The sequence below is a fragment of the Cryptomeria japonica genome, chromosome 10, assembly GCF_030272615.1.
Source record: "Cryptomeria japonica chromosome 10, Sugi_1.0, whole genome shotgun sequence".
NCBI lineage: Eukaryota > Viridiplantae > Streptophyta > Pinopsida > Cupressales > Cupressaceae > Cryptomeria > Cryptomeria japonica.
In genome coordinates this window covers 271,629,160-271,649,845 of record NC_081414.1, presented here as the reverse complement: position 1 = coordinate 271,649,845, position 20,686 = coordinate 271,629,160, and the positions used below count along the sequence as shown (strand labels likewise).

General features: G+C 36.2%; 1 protein-coding gene across 3 annotated transcripts in view; it reads left to right on the top strand.

Moving 5' to 3' along the window:
* Positions 1-247: 247 nt before the first annotated feature.
* Positions 248-20,686, top strand: part of LOC131035490 (phosphoribosylglycinamide formyltransferase, chloroplastic) — a 160,837-nt gene continuing 140,398 nt past the window's right edge. For 2 of the 3 annotated variants that reach the window (XR_009103963.2, XM_057967199.2), the window contains exons 1-2: positions 248-791; positions 963-1,267. Coding sequence is in view for 2 of the 3 variants with exons in the window: in XM_057967199.2 (XP_057823182.2) it covers positions 672-791; positions 963-1,267 (425 nt within the window). In the remaining variant the exon portion in view is untranslated. The remainder of the gene's footprint in view (positions 792-962; positions 1,268-20,686) is intronic. The other variant, XM_057967200.2, reaches the window with a different exon arrangement.

Here is a 20,686-nt window from a genome sequence, read left to right as displayed (position 1 = left end):
ACATGTCCTCTAGTACCATGTGGGCTAGAGGGAGACTACCTTGTGACCTTGTACTTCACCACCAGAAACTCTCGCCAATCGAACTAAACCCCCAACCCCAAAAAGACAAACTTAAACTAAAATGATGAAAAATGAATTTTTATTAAGATGAAAAAAAGATAACATGATTGCAATCCTTCCAAATTGAACCAGAGCCATGAAACTTGCCTAAAATAACATAGCGCTTTAATATGAGTTCTTCCAAACCCAAATTGATGTCAAAATTTACCTTGGAATATGGTCCTATACATTTTGCAAAATTACTGCTAATGGAATGCTCATGTATGGCATCTTGATCATAAGTCGAAGTAGTCCACCTTTTCAGGCGCGCCCCTAGAACCCTAGGGCTCACGAAGCCATCCTTAAAAAAAGCCCGTCGACCAAAAGCTGCATAAAACAACGAAGGTTGTGGGAATGGGAGATTTCAGAGGAAAACAAAGGAATCTCCGAGAAGGAAAAATAAAATAGAATAATAAAAGAAAATAAAAGCAACGGTCAAAAATAATTTATAGACCAGCAGACCCTGTCATTTTTATTTAAAAGTTTACCGGCTAACTAGAGAATAGCTCGGATTTTTCAAATATAAGGCACACGTCTAGGTCTACCAGAGCTGAATTCACGCATTCATATTAATGGCTTTTTTGGCTCTGGGAGGAATAAACTCCCATCTCAAGGGTGTTACACCATCGCAGAAAGCTTTTTCTTTACAAAATGGTAGCTGCACAAGCGCTGTTATATATAGCCGCTCCAATGTAAGTTCCACCATTACCTTGATGTTTAATGTTTTTCTCACAGATTGAAGTTGAAATGGTGAATGCTGAATATGGGGCAGACTCGAAGAAGTGATCACTGAGTCGCAGTCTGTCTCCCTTGTACTTCATCAGTAGTATTGATTTTCTTTCTTTCTTTTATTGTTTTTACAGAGAGTCAATCTGAAATGCATATGGGGTGCCCTAACCGGGTCTAGTCAATCCAGAATGTTAGGAGCCACAACGCTCAATCGCATTTCTTGTAAAAGTGAATCCATACCAAAAGACCAAAGTGGGGTCCTTGAGAAAGATGATACGCAGGGAAGGAAGAAGCTGGCGGTTTTCGTTTCTGGCGCTGGGTCAAATTTTAGGGCTCTGCATCAAGCTGCTTTGAATGACCTGATTTATGGCGACATTACAGTTCTTGTGACCGATAAGCCTAGTAAGCCGTTCTACGCCTTTTTTGTCTATATAAAAAGGTAAGGGCAACTATGAGACCTCTTTTAGCCACAAGAAAATAATTCCTTAATCCATTTATATTCATAATGTTCAAATTTTGTAGCCGTTGGGGTTTAGACCTCGTTACTAAATGATATATTTGTTAACAAATCAAGAAAGTCTTACCTTTCAGGTGGTAAGTTCTGGACTAGATTTTAGATTTTAGGAAGCCTATAATAATTGATTCCTCAAATGGGTGCTTCTAACACTGAGTTCATTATGTTCCCTCTCGTTGTGTTGAAATAAATAAGAACACAAAGACTAGAATTGCAGATCTTGCGTCCAAGCGGTTTAGGTGTAATGCCAATGGAGGACATGCAGGTTTGAGTCGAATCACCTTGACATGGTGAAACTACCTGTAATCTTGTCCAACATTTAGCAAGGTTGTGGTGTACGGTACATTTGAATGCAGATAAGGTTTAAATTTTAAAGGAAATGGAAATAGCAAGACTGTGGTGTACTGATGCAGAGCAGGGTGGTTGTCTTCCAGTCTAACTCAGTCCAACAACTTTGCAATACTAGAAACCTAATTTGATGGGTTTCTCTCACAATTCCTCAATTTTCCTAGTAGGACAGCAAAAGGGCTTTTCAGACATAACTTCCAGTCCAAACCTCATACCCAATGTCTAAGTGCAGATTTAGATACCCTTTATGCCCTTTGACAACATGTCTCGATTGCAGGTGGGGGTGTTTTGGAACACTGAGGCCAATTCTTGACTATCCTACTCTTGGCTAGGCTTGAAGTAGAGCAGCAATTCATGTATTTTGGTCATAACTTTCAAACCAGAACTGCTCTCCAAGAAAGAAAACTTGATTCAAACACCCATTGGGCCGTTATTTAACATATCTCAAAATGGATCAAGGTTCCTGTTGGTGTTTGTTTTATCATTTACCAAACTTAGAATAAAATGTCCAAAGACACTCTATCCTCTCTTGAAAAATCACTACGTATGCTAAGATTGCAACAAGATCATATGACGATTCCAAGGTTTCTTTTGTCAGGTCTTGACGTTTGGATAAGCTCAATGGGCATTGTGATATGTTGGTAATACACAAAGGGACTTATGCTTGGCTCTTTCAATTCACAATGAAGGTTTAGACAATGAAGCTCTATCATTTGGGACTTGGATCATGAAAAACTGAAAAGGAGACAAGGGTTTAGAAATTCTAATATATTCCTAGGAATTCAAGAGACGGTATTGATTTGGTGAACTCAATAAACCACACTTTGCTTTGCCTCGCTTAGGACAACTACACAAAGCAGATGCAATCTTCAAGGGATGTGCTTATGATCAAAAGTTAAGCACAAAGGTTTAGACAATGAAGCTCTATCATTTGGGACTTGGATCATGAAAAACTGAAAAGGAGACAAGGGTTTATAAATTCTAATATATTCCTAGGAATTCAAGAGACGGTATTGATTTGGTGAACTCAATAAACCACACTTTGCCTCGCCTCGCTTAGGACAACTACACAAAGCAGATGCAATCTTCAAGGGATGTGCTTATGATCGAAAGTTAAGCATACACAAAGGAAAGCTCAGACTAATTTTACACAATGAATAAAAATCATCTATTCATCAAAAGTATGAGCGGAGATACACCACGAATCAATACTTATTAGATCTTGCATTCAATCTAGCATATATGAAATAAAATCTAAACTATTGTGTTGAGGAAATTGAAAACCTTGCTAATCATTCAGATAAAAGAGATTACAAGACCTTAAGAAAAACCACACAAGTAATGTATTATCTGAAAATGACCTTCTTGCAACAATATTTCAAAAACCTCAAACTCTCCAAATGAGAGGAGGAAACCTTATATAGGCACACGAGTTTTGAACGATTGAGATCAAATAGTGATCAAGGGCCTAGATTGAAAGATCAAAACCCTAATTAGGGTTTGTTACAACTAACTACCTGTTGTGACGTTTTCACACATCGCCCATTGCAAATGGGGACCCCCTACTTTTTAGGCCCTCCCAGTCTTTTGGCTTGCGTTTTGGGGTCTTTTCGCAGCAGTCTCGTCAGTCTCTTTGCTTTGCAAGTGTTTGGGGGTCATATTGGTCAAGTCTGCCTTTTGTTTGAGCAAATTCGGCTAAGTCTAGGGCCTGTTTTGTCCTTTTTTAGGGTTTTTGCCTTCTGTCCTAGATTTTAGGGGTTTCTGTTAGGGTTTTGGAAAAATTGAACATACAACTGGAATTAGGACCCTTAAAGGAACCTCCTAGTAAAATTTGAGCCAAAATGGAGCAACTTTCTATTTTTAGAAAGTTCCTATTTTTTAGGGATTTTACTGAGTCTCGGATTGGTCTAATTTTGCCAAAAATTAAACTTACTATTTTTAGTAAGTTCTATTTTTAGTAAGTTTCTATTTTTAGTAAGTGCTTTTCTAACCTATTTTGCCCAAACCTTGACATTTTGAAACGCTTACTATTTGGGAAAATCTATTTTTGTCGGGATCTTCACAGGAAAACACTGAAAGCTGAATATCTTTCAAGACGCTGAAGACTGAACGTTCCTGAAGACCATTTTTAAATCCGGAAGAGTTAGAAGGCAGAAAATTTGGGTCAAAAAATGGTTAGGTTTGGAACTCCTATTCCAGAAGAGGAAAGCATGCAAAATCATCCAAGTCCAGAAATTCACATCAATCCACCAATGTCATCCTGATCCGAAAATGGCATGAAATGTCAGTCTGGAAATTTGGAAGATCTTCCAAAATCCAGAATTTGCATTATGATTCCTATGGACCTGAAACCACTCTCAAACATCCTGACAATATATATGAAATATAACTTAAAGTATAAGTAACTTATACTTAAATGTTATATTTCATATCTATATCCTGACGAAGAGCCTGGAACTTGTGAAAAAAAATCCATGTATCCATGGACAAAGCCAAAATGTGCCCAAGGCTGGACTGGGGCGCCAAAACCAAGATGCCATTCACAAGTGGAAAAATCCGTCAATCCATGGACAAAGCCAAAATGCACCCAAGGCTGGACTGGGGCGCCAAAACCAAGAAGGCATTCATAGGTGGAAAAATCCGTCAGTCCATGGACAAAGTGAAAATGCGCCCAAGGCTGGGCTGGGGCGCCAAAACCAAGAAGGCATTCACAAGTGGGAAAATCCACCAGTCCATGGACAGAGTGAAAATGCGCCCAAGGCTGGACCGGGGCGCCAAAACCAAGATGCCATTCACAAGTGGAAAAATCCGTCAGTCCATGGACAAAGTGAAAATGTGCCCAAGGTTGGACTGGGGCGCCAAAACCAAGATGCCATTCACAAGTGGAAAAATCCCTAAAAATAGGGATGTTGAAAAGGAGACATGGACAATTCACAAAGTAATGGAAATTCTTTCCTTCAGAACATAATTCCAGGAAAGGTGAAAAATTGACTAAGTGTTGGAAATTCCTTCCTTCATGACAGAGTTCCTGAAAAAGGTGAAAATTTGGCAAGTGTTGGAAATTCCTTCCTTCACGACGGAATTCTTGGAAATGTGAAAATTTGGCTAAGTGTTGGAAATTCCTTCCTTCAGGACAGAATTCCAGGAAAGATGAAAATTTGGCTAAGTATTGGAAATTCCTTCCTTCGGAACAAAATTCCAAGCAAGGAAGAAATACACCCAAGGATGAATTGAACATAAAATTTCTAAGGCAAGGAAGGAATCAGGGATGAACTGAACAAGAAATTTCCCCTCCAGGGAAAAATTTGAAAAATCCATTCTCGGGCATCAAATCACATCCAAATTTCAAAAGTTTTACAAATTTGGATTCGTAAGAGAATTTTCTCTCTCCTGGACCACGGAACCCTAATTTTGAAATTTTCCTAAAAAATAGGAAATGTGCAGAATTGATGAAAAACCTTCTTCAAGCAAGGAAAGTTGAGGAGACTTCAAGAAAATTCTTCCTGAATCGAATTTTCCCTCCCCAACAATTCCAAATGTGCAGGAGTGGATATATGACGACAGAGTCCATTTGCATGGCAAGGATCTATTGAACGCATGGCAGTATGGTGGCGCATTCATTGCCGGAATATGTGACCAAATGGCAACCTGGTCATTGCATGTTGAATTTATGGCAGATTCCTTTTGCATGCAGCCGCCGCATGTGGAAATGATGGAGCATTTATGACATAATAGGGTGATTTTTGCATGGATGAATATTCAACGCATGTTGGGCGAATTTGAAGGAGGTGGTGCATTTAATGCGCAATGGATGCTATTTTGGGTACTTTTGAATTAATTGTATATGGGCATGATGGGTTATTAATTGAAGATTCCCACCTTGTTGCATCTTGAGTGGAGAATCTTTTAGGCAAAACCCTAATTAGGGTTTTGCATGTAACCAGGGCTTGAAGCCTATATAAGGGGTGACCCCCCTCATTTGTAAACGAGGGAGCTCTGCAGGAGGGAGCTTTGTATGAAATTGTTGCGATAAGCTTTGAGATAATAACAGTGAAACATTGTTCTTTGATGGTGTCCACTTAAGTTATTTTTTTAAAGCTTGCATGGTTTCACCTTCCTCACTTAGATTAGAATTAGTTTAGTGCTTTGATTCTAATGGAGAATTTCCATGGTTCATACTTTTTGCATCTTGCTGATTGTAAGTTGCAGTGTAAAGTTAGCCTGAACCCCCAAATTTGTGCTAAGTTCAATTGTGAATAGTCGTTTGGATTGCGTCGTGTTGGGTATTCAGATGCACTTTTCTCAATATGAAAATCCTCCAACATCCTCAGAAGATTGCCCCGGTTCTTGCGGAGTTGTAGTTTATCTTGGCGAAGCAGAGCTTGGTTTATTTGGAATCTGTCCACCAAAGCACTATCCATTGTTATCACTGCCCTTAGGAGTAGATTTAGATCCTTCTAAACCCTTTCCCTTTTACTTTCAGTTCATTTTAGTCCATTCGAAGTAGTAGCATCGCAGAATTGCCATATCTGATGATGGAGTTCCAGCCACAGCAAAGAAGTGAAAGAACGATGCACACGTAAGGCCCCTTGGATTACCAACAATCACATCAGCCAACTGAGTCACGTCCACGCATTGAAGGAACCTTGGAGTTGATTGTTTGAACTTCTTGCAATCTTAGTATGCAATCGTACTTTGATCAAGAGAGAGTGAAGTGACCGTTAGGCAAATTTATTTTGTGTTAGATGTTGTCATAAAAAACACGTCAACACTACCCTTGACCAATGAGACAATTACATTTGGGGACACTTGTCCTTCTTGCTAAATATGAACCAACAATAAAAATAGAAGGTTGTTGCATTGTGCAGTGTGCCCTCTAGAAGCTTCTGTGGGTAAGTTAGGTTCATTGAACCTAGACATGTTGACTTGGAACAATCTGATTGGTTGGAAGACGACGAGGCGCCACCTTAGTGTGTTGGATGTCCTCTCTGAATTCTCCAATTTGTGTCAAGAAATTGTTGAAGTATGGAAATTTGTTTCTTCTTGTCACCATCTGATTCTGATTGGGAGCTTGTCTTTAATTTTTTAGGAGATGAAATCCTTCAAGAAGTTGTCTTGATTGCTTCCATAGGTCTGGTATTGTAGATGAAATCCCCCAAGAAGTTTGAAATTCTTTCTATATTTTCACCAAGTCTGAGGACTTTTCTTTCTTGATATCTTGAAATTCTTTCAAGTGCCTTGAATTTGGAGAAGAATTCCTTTGTGCCTTCGCCTTAATGGAGGAATTTGGAATTTCTTTCTGTGAAATAGTTTTTCCCATACTTAGCCAAATTTTGGCCATCTTTATGCTCAGACAAACCTTGCTCGTGGACTTGTCTTCAATTCTGAATTTGGCTTGTAACTCCATTTGATAATCCTGCCTTAGCTCTCATTATGATCTGCAAAACCCAAAAGAAGTTAAGTTAAAATTTTTACTTTGAGTGTAAATTTCGAAGGTTTGATGGCAGAGTGTGTTTTGATTTTGGTCCCTTTGACTCCAATTCCTCAGAACTTAGAGTTTTTGACAGGTTGTAAGTGTTGTTTTTAGTCTTTTAGATTAATACAATACTCAGAAAATAGAAATTTATCTTAATTTTCAGATTAATATTATTGTTGTTAGTGTTTAGGAATTTCCAGAATTAAGCAAAAGTAGATAAATGAATAGAATGAACACAACACACAAGTACCCTGGGAAAACCTCCTAGGAGGAAAAACCCAGCAAGAAAGATCCTCAGATCTGATTATGCTTTAACACAATGTTCTGATTACAATACTTATCTCTGATTGCTGTCCAAACAACAAGTTGCCAAGGTGATGTAGAGTGATGCCCTAGCTGTAGATGACCAAGACATCCATCAGCAGAAGATAACTTCAACAGGCTGAAGCAGCATATAACTAAATGTTCTTGCAGTTCACCAAGGAGCAGATTCACCAAGTGTAGGAGGGCAGATCACATTGTATGAGATATTAAATTGCTTTACTTCATTTTGATGCATCCACATATATATCTTCCTCTAGATGTAAAACCTCTAAATTTGGCTTAGCATAAATAAAATTTATTTATTACTTATTTCCTTAGCACGTTTCATAAAGCCACATCAAGTGGCGTGAGGATAGGGTCTGCCCTATTTGAGGTTGGCGTGTGAGAGAGGAAAAGGGCCCAGCCCTAAAGAGTGGCATGTGAGGGAAAAGGGGCCCAACCCTAAAGGGCGGATTCCAATGTTGCCTTAGGCAATTGGAATCCGCTCTTCACCCTAATTAAAACTAACAGTAAGCACTTAGAAATTTTAGAAACCCTTGAAAACTCAATCTGATTTGAAGGTTTGGGAGTGAAATTTGTCCGAAAATGAATAAATTAGTCCCAAAATCTGTGAAATGAATGTTAAAATCAGATTTAAATTCTGGAAAATATGTGAAAATTAGACTAAGTTCCTGAAAAATCCATCCAAAATTTGAAAACCAGATTGAAAAATCAGTAAATCTGCCTTGAATACCTCTGTCACCTTCAGAATCTCAGAAAATTTTGAATCTGCACTTGGAATGTCTTTGAAATGCTCTTGAAAACCTTCGAAATCCTCTTGAAATCTGTACAAAAACTCTTAAAATCTTCTCCTCCTCTTGTCTTGCTCTTCCAAGTTCGAACTTTCACAATGAATGAACATTTCATTAAGTACAAAACTCACAAAGAGTTCAACTTCTGCATTTAGAAACACAATTCATCCTTCCCAAATCGAACTAGATTTGTTTCTATTTTTCTTCCATTCATCGAACCTAGACATGTCTTGTTTCTTTGTTGAGTTTAGTCTCTTAAGAAAGTTTCTATTTTGATTTCAGTTGAACTCAGTCACTTGGGAAAGTTCTGATTTCAATTTTCAGTTTGAGTTTAGTTCCTTTAGAAAGTTTCTATTTTTCAGTTTGAGTTCATGAATCGAACTCTATCCTCATTCCTTCCTCGAAATTTGAAACTTTCTAAAAACTTTGTTTTTTTTCCTCAGTTCGAACTTAGGTAGATTCTCTTGACAGCAAGGCGGATTTTGTCAATCTTTTCCATATAATTGGCGGACTTTGTGAGAATAATTCTCATCTTGCCTCACATATTTCCTTAATGAGGGCGGACTTTATGAATTTCTTTTCAATGGGGGCGGACTTCACTTGAGTTGTGCACCATTCTTCATGTTTCAGGAGGACTTTATCAACTTGTTGCACTTCAGCTTGTAGGGGAAGGGTGGACTTGAAACTTAAGAACCTTTGCCTATTATCATTCCCTTCTTCAAGTTGGACTTCATTAGCATGCTTCCCATTGTGTTGACTAGTCCTAGGCGGACTTCCTTCAGCTCATGCACTTGAATTTGTAGGAGGGCGAACTTGGTGAAATGTCTTCCGTCTTATCAAGCAATGAGGGCGGACTTGGAAGATCCTCTTCTCCATCTACATGGCAGACTTATCAAACCTTTGCACCTCTTACTTGAAATGTATTTCTCATGTGGGCGGACTTCATGGAACTTGTGCACCATAGGAAAGCAGACTTCATCACACTTGTGCACCTCATACATGGCGGAGTTCATCAAAGTTGTGCACCATGAGTAGGCAGACTTGGAAGAAGGTATGCACCATGTTCAATCTCCTTCAAGGCGGACTTGAACAACTTCATTCCCCTATACATTCAAGGCAGACTTAGTGAAAGTCACTTCCCAAGTGTGGGCGGACTTCCTTAACACTTTGCACCTCTTTGCTTATTGTCTCCTTATCCCTTGGGCGGACTTGATCAAACTCATGCACCTTCTCCTTGGCGGGGTTCATCAAACTTGAGCACCATATACTCAACCAAGGGCGGACTTTGTGAAGAGCACACGTTTATACTGAGAGTGGGGGGGGGTGAATCAGTATAACAACAATATTTAATCAATTTAAACTTTTTCAACTTCAATCATAATTATATAACTTATCTCATTAACATATTCATTGCACACCAACATTCATATGTGATCTAAATAATATGAACACAAGTAGAACACGAGATATATACGTGGAAACCCTTACGGGAGAAAACCACGACAATAAATGCTTTTATATAAATCTTCTTTTACAATGTTCGTAGGCACCAACCTACTAGAGGCACCAACCCCTAACTTTGTTTGTGAGCACCAACCCACTGGAAGCACCAACTCCCAAATCTGAATTTGTGAGCACCAACCCACTTCATATGAATCCCACTTCTGAATTTGTGAGCACCAACCCACTTCATATAAATCTGAATTTCCACCTTTACAATGTTGCTATAACAACAGATGATGGACTTTGATCTTCTCAAATCTGTTATGATGAATATTACTAATCAGTCACATAAAAAGTATCTTCTTAATCTGCTATTAATTTCTCATATCCCTCCTATCAAATATACAATTTATCTGCTCATGCAAAGCCTTCACAAATCTGAAATGATCTTCTATATATTCTTATTCAGCTTGATCATGTTCCTTTTGTTTATCTGAATATATTTTCTTTATGTTTGCATATATACTCTTTATACAATTCACGCATCATATTACTTTCTAAAATCTTTTCATTTTGTGCACACCATAGACAGCGAACATCCCTTCTCTTCTCTGATTTATATTCTTAATGTTAACTGTTGCTCACTCTTATATCACTTCATGAATCTGATTCAACACATTCTATAAATCTGCCCCAACACTCTTTACAAATGTGATCTAACACTGCTTTATGGCTGCTCAATGACTGATCCAAAACCTGCTACAAATAGGGCACAAAATCTGTTCCAAAATCTGATGCAATTTTTTTCTTCAATCAGACATAAAGTCTGCTCCAAATCTGATCCAAACTTTTGTACAAGATCTGCTCATAAGGTCTTCATAAAATCTTCATAAATCTGATATATAGTTCTTCTCATGTACTGCACACACGTAAATCTCAAGGATCATTTTATTCCATATTCACACACATTCACACGTATGTGCTATGCTCCTTTCAGTAATAATCACATACTCCTTACATATTCCACTCACCCGACTCTTCCATCATTCAACATATATATCCTTATCTAAAAGACAGGTCTTTTCACAAATGAGGAGTCACACATCTTCAAAATACTTTAACACAATTAAGTTAAATGTATCTCTATTATATTCTTCATCGCACCCTTTCAAAGTTTATCAAGAAGGTAACTTTAAGTCTACGTCTTTTGTGTATGAATCGTATTATTGTTTTTAATTGAACTTCTCATTTTAAAATATCAGCACCTTTCTCATTCATATTCTTCCTCTATTATCACGTGTCTTCTTCCATGGTCAAGTGGCATATATTCACACTACTTCATTACGTAGATGTTTGTATTTCTTTACTCATCATTAATAATAGTTAGCATTAATCAACTTCCTTCATATTATTTTATTCAAATGAAATCACCGACAAGGTGTAATGTTGTAATGAAATCGTGCTTATAGAACCTTTCCTTGATTTCGTCTATTACTTAATAATTAATTCCTCTTTAATGAATCGCACCTTTTTGTCTTACATAAATAAGACAAAAACATTACTTTTCTGAATAAGACAAATCATATTTCCCCCTGGACATATCTTCCCTTCTACTATAGGATCACACCTTCAACAAAGAAGAATAATCATATCGCACCACTTCTTATGAGAATAGGACAAAATAGGAATAGGACAGAAATACTTCACTTTTTGAATAAGACAAATTTGTCTTATTATACGGAGTGTTGTTTATATAAAATAATTACTTCCTTATCAAATGATTTTCTCCTTAAATAGAATTGTTGCTCATATAAATTATTGATAAACGCTTCTTACTCCATTTTTTCCACTGTAGGTTATTAATATTAGTTGCTTGTAAACTTATCACTGTTATTTCAATATTAATTTTTGTATATAGTTACTGCTCTCTGTCGCCTTAATCTGCTATCATAATGATTTGATCTTCTGTGTCTGTATTCTATATACCTGTGTAGATGTCCATCATCAACGTTTTCACTCAGCACAATGATATGTTCAAAGATTTTTATTTATTCTTTGTATCACTGTATTCTGAATATCTATATAATTGCATTCTAACCTTATTGTCGCCTTTAGCCACGACCAATACCTTTAGTGATTTTTCGGTTCTCTATCTTAATCATTGTCATGTCTATACATATGATGTCTGTATGGATTAACACATATGATGAATGTCTTTTTGTACCGCATTCCTCCATCGCATCCTTCTTTGAAGGAAATTTTGAAATTGTAATACATGTTAAATAAATCATTGTATGTATTGTATGCTAATATATGTATATATATCAGTGCACGTGTATCTGAGTCTTATGTATGTTGTTAGTATACTGTGACATATCATTGTATACAGTGTCTTCAATAAATGCTTGTATACTGTAGAATATACTGCAGTTTTCTGTATTCTACTGTCATTCTCTACACTGGCGTGCTGTCATTTTGTATCTGTCTCAGTCTCTTCCACAACTTTGATTACTGCACCAATATTTTTCCTTCTATGGTTTGGTCATTTGTTGTTGTAGTCATGTCTTTCTGTTTATGTACAACATTATATATCAGAATATACAGTATATATTCTTAGTCACTGTGCTCTGTAGCCATTTATTGAGACAATATATATATCAGTTTGTTGCGTAGTGGTTCATTGTCTTTGTAAGAAGATCGCTGCATTGATCACTGTATACCCACATCTTGTATATGGAGTTCATCTTCAAAATTGATCACTAATCTGATTATGGAGATGTCTTCATACAAATCACAGCTATCCAATTCCTTAACCATCACCTTTGACATTGATGATAGTCTTCTTGCATCTTTGACATCAATGACAATATTTCCATCACTTTGCTCTTCATATGACCAAGTCAAGGCGGAGTTGGTGAATGTTGGGAACCACACCATGAGCGGATTTCATTAATCTTATGCACCATGAAGGCGGACTTCATGACTTCTTTGCACCAAGTCAAGGCGGACTTTGTCAAACCCTTGACCCTATGAACCTCATTGCTGGGCGGACTTGGAGAGAGATGATCTCCATGGAAGCCAGATTCAAAATCTTCATAACTTATGCATTTCAACTTGGATTTTCTTGAAATTTGAAATTCATACTCCATATATCCTTCGAATTCCTATGGATCCCTAAAATGTAGGAACTTGGCTTTTTCAATCAAAACTTGAATTTTGAATTTTAAGTGTAACTTGGAGCCAACAGTGCAAACCCTAGACCCCCTTTCCAAAAATAGAAAAAGCAAGCATCCCTAAAAAATAGGAAAAACTTTCTAAAAATAGCCATTTCGGGGATCGTGCTTAAAGTGCCAAAAACGAAACTTCCTAAAAAATAGGAAAAAGTGAAAAAACAACACTTTCCAAAAATAGAAAGTTGTCCAAATTGACCCAAATCAATTGCAATCTTCGTCCTTCGGGCTTTCTAGGCACATTGACGGTGTCTAAACTCTGTTCTAACCATGGCTTGCACAAACTGACTCATGACTTTTAAAATTCAAACCATTCAAAACTGACAAAATTGGTGCCGGGAAGGTTGTGAGGCTCTAACAAAACCCTAAAAAGCAAAAACAGGGGTGTCCCCATTTGTAGTGGGGCAATGTTTGAAAATGGTCACAACAGTTCCTTTGGAAGGTATGCTTCAAAATTGGACTGTCCTAGTCCCAAATAGGCCTAATTAGGCTTGCTTCACTAGGTCACACCAAGGTTTTTAATCTCCAGGCTTCCAATCTTCAAACCAAGTCACCAAACATGTCAAATTGGGTCTATCTCAACCTTTTCAAGCATTACAAACAAGTTCTCAAGAGCTTTTTTCACCAAACTCTAACCTCCATGCACTTTCAATGCCAAAAACATGAAGGGTTTATACTAGGGCATTAACAAATCTTCATCATACTTCATCCCCTGCTCCTGCAAACACTAAACACACAAAACTCCACATGTCTACACCCATTCCACCGAGTTTGGAGCCTATTCAATGGTAGAATGGGAAGAAATCCATTTATTTTATGTCAATGCACACCCTAGATGAGGGTTTCAAACTGTTTTCAATAAAATTGCTCTAACAGACTCAAAAGTTGATGAAATCCAATGAAACAAAAGGCAAATGAAAGAAGATTCAATGCTTCATCAATCCCAATGCATAAATGATCACTCCCAGTCCGTACAGGGCCGTACAACTCATGGGAACAGCAAAGTAACGTTCAGAAAATGCAGGAACAAAGTCTTGGTTTATTGATTTTTGTGCAAAACTTCAACAACAACCACTTGTGTCGACCATCCAAGGTTATAACAACATGTTTCATCAGTTTCTAACTGCTGTTTGCATTCCAACCTTCCAACTTCCAATGAGACTTCAAATTCCACATTTTTGCACTTTTTGCAATTTTGACAATATTTTGCAAAAGTGACATTACTTTGCAACTTGACTCTAAAGTGACTCAAAACACCTTACAATCCTAAGAAATGGTCTTCAAGACCTTATTATAGGCAAAAATGACTCAACTAAACCAAAATACTAACATTTAGCAACTTTTAACATTAAGACCTATGGTGCCTTGCATCATGTACTGAACTTGGTGACGTTCAGATATCGTCACTACCATTAAAGTGATCCATAACCTCACCTGAAATCTACCAAAACCAAAAGAATTGCAGATTTGGCATAAAATTCTTGGAATATACGTAGTTTAAATACTCATTGCTCCAATTGCTGGCAAGAGTTTAGTGTATGATCTCAATGAGGACTAGCATATATGCACATTAAATTTATTTTTGGTAAGATTATGTAAAATTTATGCTAAAATTTAGGCCAACAACCATTATGTGTGAAATCAAATGGTTTGAAATTTGATATTTGAATTATGGTTGATAAAGACATAATCGAGTTCAGAGTTTTTCGTTTTTGACTTTTAAAATAGTAGCTTGAGAGGATTAAATGAGCTTTTTGCATTTTATAATAGCATTATTTCAGTAGCATAGGTATTTTGTCAGATTCAGTTTCTTGTGTTAACTTTGCACATAAAATACCTTTAATATTTTGAAGTCACTAGTAATCTTGATAAGGATATAACTGAGCACAAAATTATGTTAAAGTGCAGTGATACTTGATCAAGGCATCAATGGCCTCTAACATTAGATTCAAGGTATACAGACTATAAACTTACAAGGGCTAAATGAATCTTAATAAACTCTCAATGGATCCATAGATCCAAATGGTCTTAATCCATATGTAGCCTCATGCTGCTATCAAGGATGGCATATTCCAAACATGATAAGCTTTATTACTTAACCAAGAGAATATCTGTTCAACAGTTCCATCTTAATTCTAAAATCATCACTATACCTATACAAGCATAAATAGTGAGGTCAATTGCAGAAGGAACAGTAAAATCACAATGTCAGCACGTCTTAACCAACTGCCAATGGAGCCACTGTAATGCCCCCTTACCTGATTAACATAATTAGTCAATTTCAATATACCAAAATTGATTGAGAGACTAATCATGTAGCCAGTCATTGATATTCTTCAATTTATTAGTTATTAACAAGTGCTTATTTATTTTCCTCGTTAGATGATTAATTTCATTATTCATAGTTCTTAATATAGATATCAGATCCTGCTACTACTTCAGTTTAAGGGAGAAGGGTCTATGTATGTTACCAAAGCGCTTAGAGACCAAATACAATAGGTTCCCTCAAAGTTTACAGATCCAAGCCCTTACCTATCTTGGGTCTATCCCCTCAAGGCTTATGGGTCGCTGATCCCCACCCTATCTTGGGACTTAACCTATTGCTTGGATTTAGACTGCCCCTCTTTGGAACATCTCATCCCCATCTTCTTAAATACTGATAATTGTAGCAAGAATGAAACTGTATTTACATATTCCTCTTATTGTCTATTACCTTAAGAGTTCTTCCTAATTAACAGCCTGAAATTATTATTTTTCACTGTTCAAGACATTGTATATATATATAGTCTTTAAATTATATTTGAGATATTATAGTTTCAGTAAAATATTCTCAGAATAAACATTAATAGTGTAATAGTAATTGTCCAACATACCGTTGGCAGCAAGATGCAATTCGCTGACTTCCCTTGACCCAGCCTTTTTCCCTTTTTATCCTTCAATGCTTGCTTGCTGGAGTGATAACAAGTTCCATTTTATACCTTGCTGAAGGGATTGGTTGTGTTTAAGGAGGCATTGTCTTTGTAGATCATACCACTTCATAACAACCCGTTTGTTTTTCACATCGTACCTTTTCATATAAAATAGTTATCTTGCTGTTGTCCTGAACAATAATGACTAGTTATCTGATTCTAGCGGAAATGACTAGTTATATGTATTAATCGGTAATGACTAATTATATGATGGCACATATAAATAATATAATTTAGCATTAATATAATAAATGCAAAATAATATGATGGCACATATAAATAATATAATTTAGCATTAATATAATAAATACAAAATAATATAAGAACACTATTAATTTGATTAAGTATTTATGTAGAGATATTACATCAGACAAACAAGTTGCATGTCAGATATTGTCAGAAATTGTCCCCTCTAAACATGGGGTTTCCTTTTGGAGGTGTACGGCTGGCAATATAAAATACCACTCATTCATTTGAGCATTTGCATTAATATTTAAACTGCAGCGATGTCTTAAGGATATAATGTTCTCAAATAAATCTTTAGAAGATATAATGGAATATTCATGGGATATAATATTATATCTGCACAGCAGCCCTGATAATTCTGAATATGTCAAATTCAGAAATCTCTATTTCATAGCCTTTTGACCATTTCTTTATTATTATTATAACATCCTAAAAAATGGGGACATTATATTCCACCCTGCCCAAGATTGCTTGTCCTCAAGCAACGTTAGTTTTAATCTTATCAAATCAACCTTAATTCCTCCTTGTAATCAGCTTCTGCTACGTTTCTGTAATATAACTTATGAATTGAAGATTCTATACTAATAATGTTTCTTTCAGTATCTTGGTTATATTCAGCTCTATTCTACCCTGACTTCCTTGAAGAGTTGTTAAAGTATTTGCCACACGGTCAATATAGTCTTAATATCGTAAGTTTGACACCATCATCTACAGTGAGAGTACAATTTATTGTCTAGGGTTTGTGAACGTGTACTGTCATTTTAGGCTGCCCCTTACACGATTTTATGACTATTGTCCTCTTGCTATTGTTTGTCAAGAATATATTGTAAATGGCTATTATAATCTTTGTTTGACAATATTCTCAACATATTTTTTTTCACATTTTATGAAAATTTATAAGCAAACTTACTATAATCATCGAGTTCTTACATTATCACTTCTTGGTGTTTGAGATTTTTTTATTTTCACACATTCTTCCTTTCTATCCTAGGGCATACAGCTTATAGATTTTCATGGCATTGATTATGTTTAACAATGCCTATGTTTTTTACTAATGTTTTACCAATTTATTTGTAGAAAGAAGTGTTTTGATAGTCTAAAACATGCACCCCATTTTAATTTTAATGCAAGAATATGGTTATTAAGCTCTTTATAAGAACACTAATGGAGTGACTTTATTAAAAACACATAATGCAAAGCCTATTCAGGTCATAAGGTATACATCATGAAGTAATCCCATAAGATACAAGCACATCCATGAATACACATGAAGCATGGTCATAAACACATGGAAAGCATAAAGCAATTGCATGAATACATGCAAGGCTTGTAGTATACATGCAAGTCTTGAAACATGAACATAAGTAATCCATGAAGCAATACCCATAAGTACATGTAAGGTATGAAGCGTATATGTTACATAGAGGTGCAAAGCATACATATGAAACACATATGGAGTAAACACTTTATGTATGAATCCAATATATCAAGTATGAAGCATGCACATGAATACATAATACGTGAGTCATACACATGAATATGCATAAGGTGTAAAGCACAAACACAAAGGCAAGAAGCATCTTCGTAAAACATGAAGTATACACGTAAGGTATGAATACATATGAAGAGTACACATGAATACACGCAACACATTAAGCATGAAGTATACACATGAATTCACTTAGGGCATGCAGTATACATGTAGCATAAAGTATACATGTGAGGCATGAAGTAACACACATAGACACCATCAGACATGAAGTGTACAAGGCATGAAATAATGGACACATGTAAGGCAAGAAGCAAAGCCATGAGTATACGTTAGGTATGAAGTAATGAATACATGTAAGGCAAGAAGCAACACACATGGATATACGTAAAACATGAAGCAAAGCACATAAGGCATGAAGCAGCTACGTAAAGCATGAATCATACATATGAATACATGAAAGGCATGGATCATGCACATAAGTACACTTAAGTCTAAGGTATACATGAGAAAAACCCACATCCAACTTGTCAATTATGAAGCTTGGATAAACAAATACACATGAAGTATACACATGGATATGCATAAGGCATGAGTCATCCACATATCATACATGTAAACAATGAAGTAGTGCATACACATAAGGTACAAGCATATATGAGAAATGCACTTATGGAGTGGATATGCTGAAGACACATAAAAAATGAAGCATATCTGAGAATATACATAGCACATGAAGTATACACATAAGTTCACTTGATCCATGAAGCATATATGTGAATAAACATGTTGATAGATCTTCTTATTGACTAGAGTGTATTCATTGTTTTAGCCTTACCCTGAGGATGGCAGGATCAAGGCTTTGATACCATTTGTAATGTCCCCTACCTGATTAACATAATTAATCTATGTCAATATATTAAAATTGATTGAGAGACTAATCATGTAGCCAGTCATTGATATTCTTCAATTTATTAGTTATTAACAAGTGCTTATTTATTTTCCTCATTAGATGATTAATTTCATTATTCATAGTTCTTAATATAGATATCAGATCCTGCTACTACTTCAGTTTAAGGGAGAAGGGTACCAAAGTGCTTAGAGACCAAATACAATAGGATCCCTCAAAGTTTACAGATCCAAGCCCTTACCTATCTTGGGTCTATCCCCTCAAGGCTTATGGGTTGTCTATCTCCTCAAGGCTTATGGGTTGCTAATCCTCACCCTATCTTGGGACTTAACCTATTGCTTGGATTTAGACTGCCCCTCTTTTGAACATCTCATCCCCGTCTTCTTAAATACTGATAATAGCAGCAAGAATGAAATTATATTTACATATTCCTCTTATTGTCTATTACCTTAAGAGTTCTTCCTAATTAATAGTCTGAAATTATTATTTTTTACTGTTTAAGACATTGTATATATATATACTAAGTTGCCGGTTCGGGTTTAGGCACCGGTTCTGGTTCGAAGAACTGGTATGCCGGTACAGCAAAACTTTGAAAAGGGGTTTGGGTTCGTTTGGGTTCCTTAGTACAAGGGTTTATGCAACCTATAAGCATGTATTAAGATTAATGTCACATAGCATCATATAAACAACAAAACCAACATATACATCAAGTTTAATATGAAAATGACAAAATATTCAAGTATCATTTTCAACAATTTAAAGTTTAATCATCAAATGGATAATCTAATTCATTTTCAACTTGTGATAAATTTTAATTAATTAAAGTTAAACTTGTGATAAAACTTTGACAATGAGGGGTTGTAGGTTTTGGAAGCATTTGCCATGGAAGTACCACCAACTATGAGCATCCTTCTTGAATCTATGACGAAGAGCATCAACACTTAGACCATTTCCATTTGCAAATTCTATGAACTCATTTGTAATAATATCTCGCAAATCATCATCAGGATAGAGTCTAAGGAGTGCTGCGTTGTACCCATCAGACACTTCTAGATCTCTCCATGGTGCAAGCCTTTGTGGTTGATCAAGAAATTGATTACTATAGTACTTTGGTGTCAAGGCATAGGCAAGAAGATGCAAAGGAGTGGTCATCTTATTCCACCTTTCTACAACAATTGCTTCCAATTGTTTGAAGAATTTCTCCTCAGGGCCTTGCTCTCTTGCATTTATAATGCACTTCATTTTTTCAAACATTGAGTCAATGCCATCATAAATCTCACGAATGCAAGGCCTATCCATGTGAGTATAGCGAATCATGCTCACAATGAGCTCAATGAAACTAAGGAGATATGTCACAAGATCCCACCATGACTCATCCAATATCTTGACCCTAAGTCTTGCTGCCCTCTCATTGTTGCTCTGCTTCCATATAGTCCAATTTGGGCTGACCACCATATTGCAAATGTTAATTCTTGTAGCGTTGGTCGTACAATTCCATAATTCCAATGCATGATAATTGATTACATGAAATCTGAATGTTAACATATATAATAATAGATAAACTATTATTATATACGTTAACATTTAATGATAGATAAATCAAATATGAGTTATGGTATTTGCCACCGATCGCACCATTTCATGTTAACGAGTTAACAAAGGCCGTGATTAGCGATTCATGGTAAATCGCATTCCTTGCGATCAGTCAAGCAAGCGATCTGATCTTAGTGTTTGTTAAGTGCTGTGTTATCATGAGTGGTACGCAGGGAAGAGATGTGTCTTCCCACGTGGGAAGACATATCTCTTCACTACATACCCTCTTATTCACATATATAACATTCATACGGTGAGGAGGGAAAACAATACAACAATCGATAAGTGTTGTGCATCCTTCCCTTCACACTGCAGCAGTTTGGATTTGATTTCAGATTATATCTTCATCTCTTCTATCCTCTTGATCAGCATAAGGAATACCTGAAACAATAATCATTAGAATTAGATTGTTGGAGATAGAACTCTGAATTTTGGATTGAAACTATATTGATCACAAAATTTGACTAAATTTAACAGCAAAGTGCCACTTTAACCTTCACAAGTCGTCTCAAGACGATTGTGTTT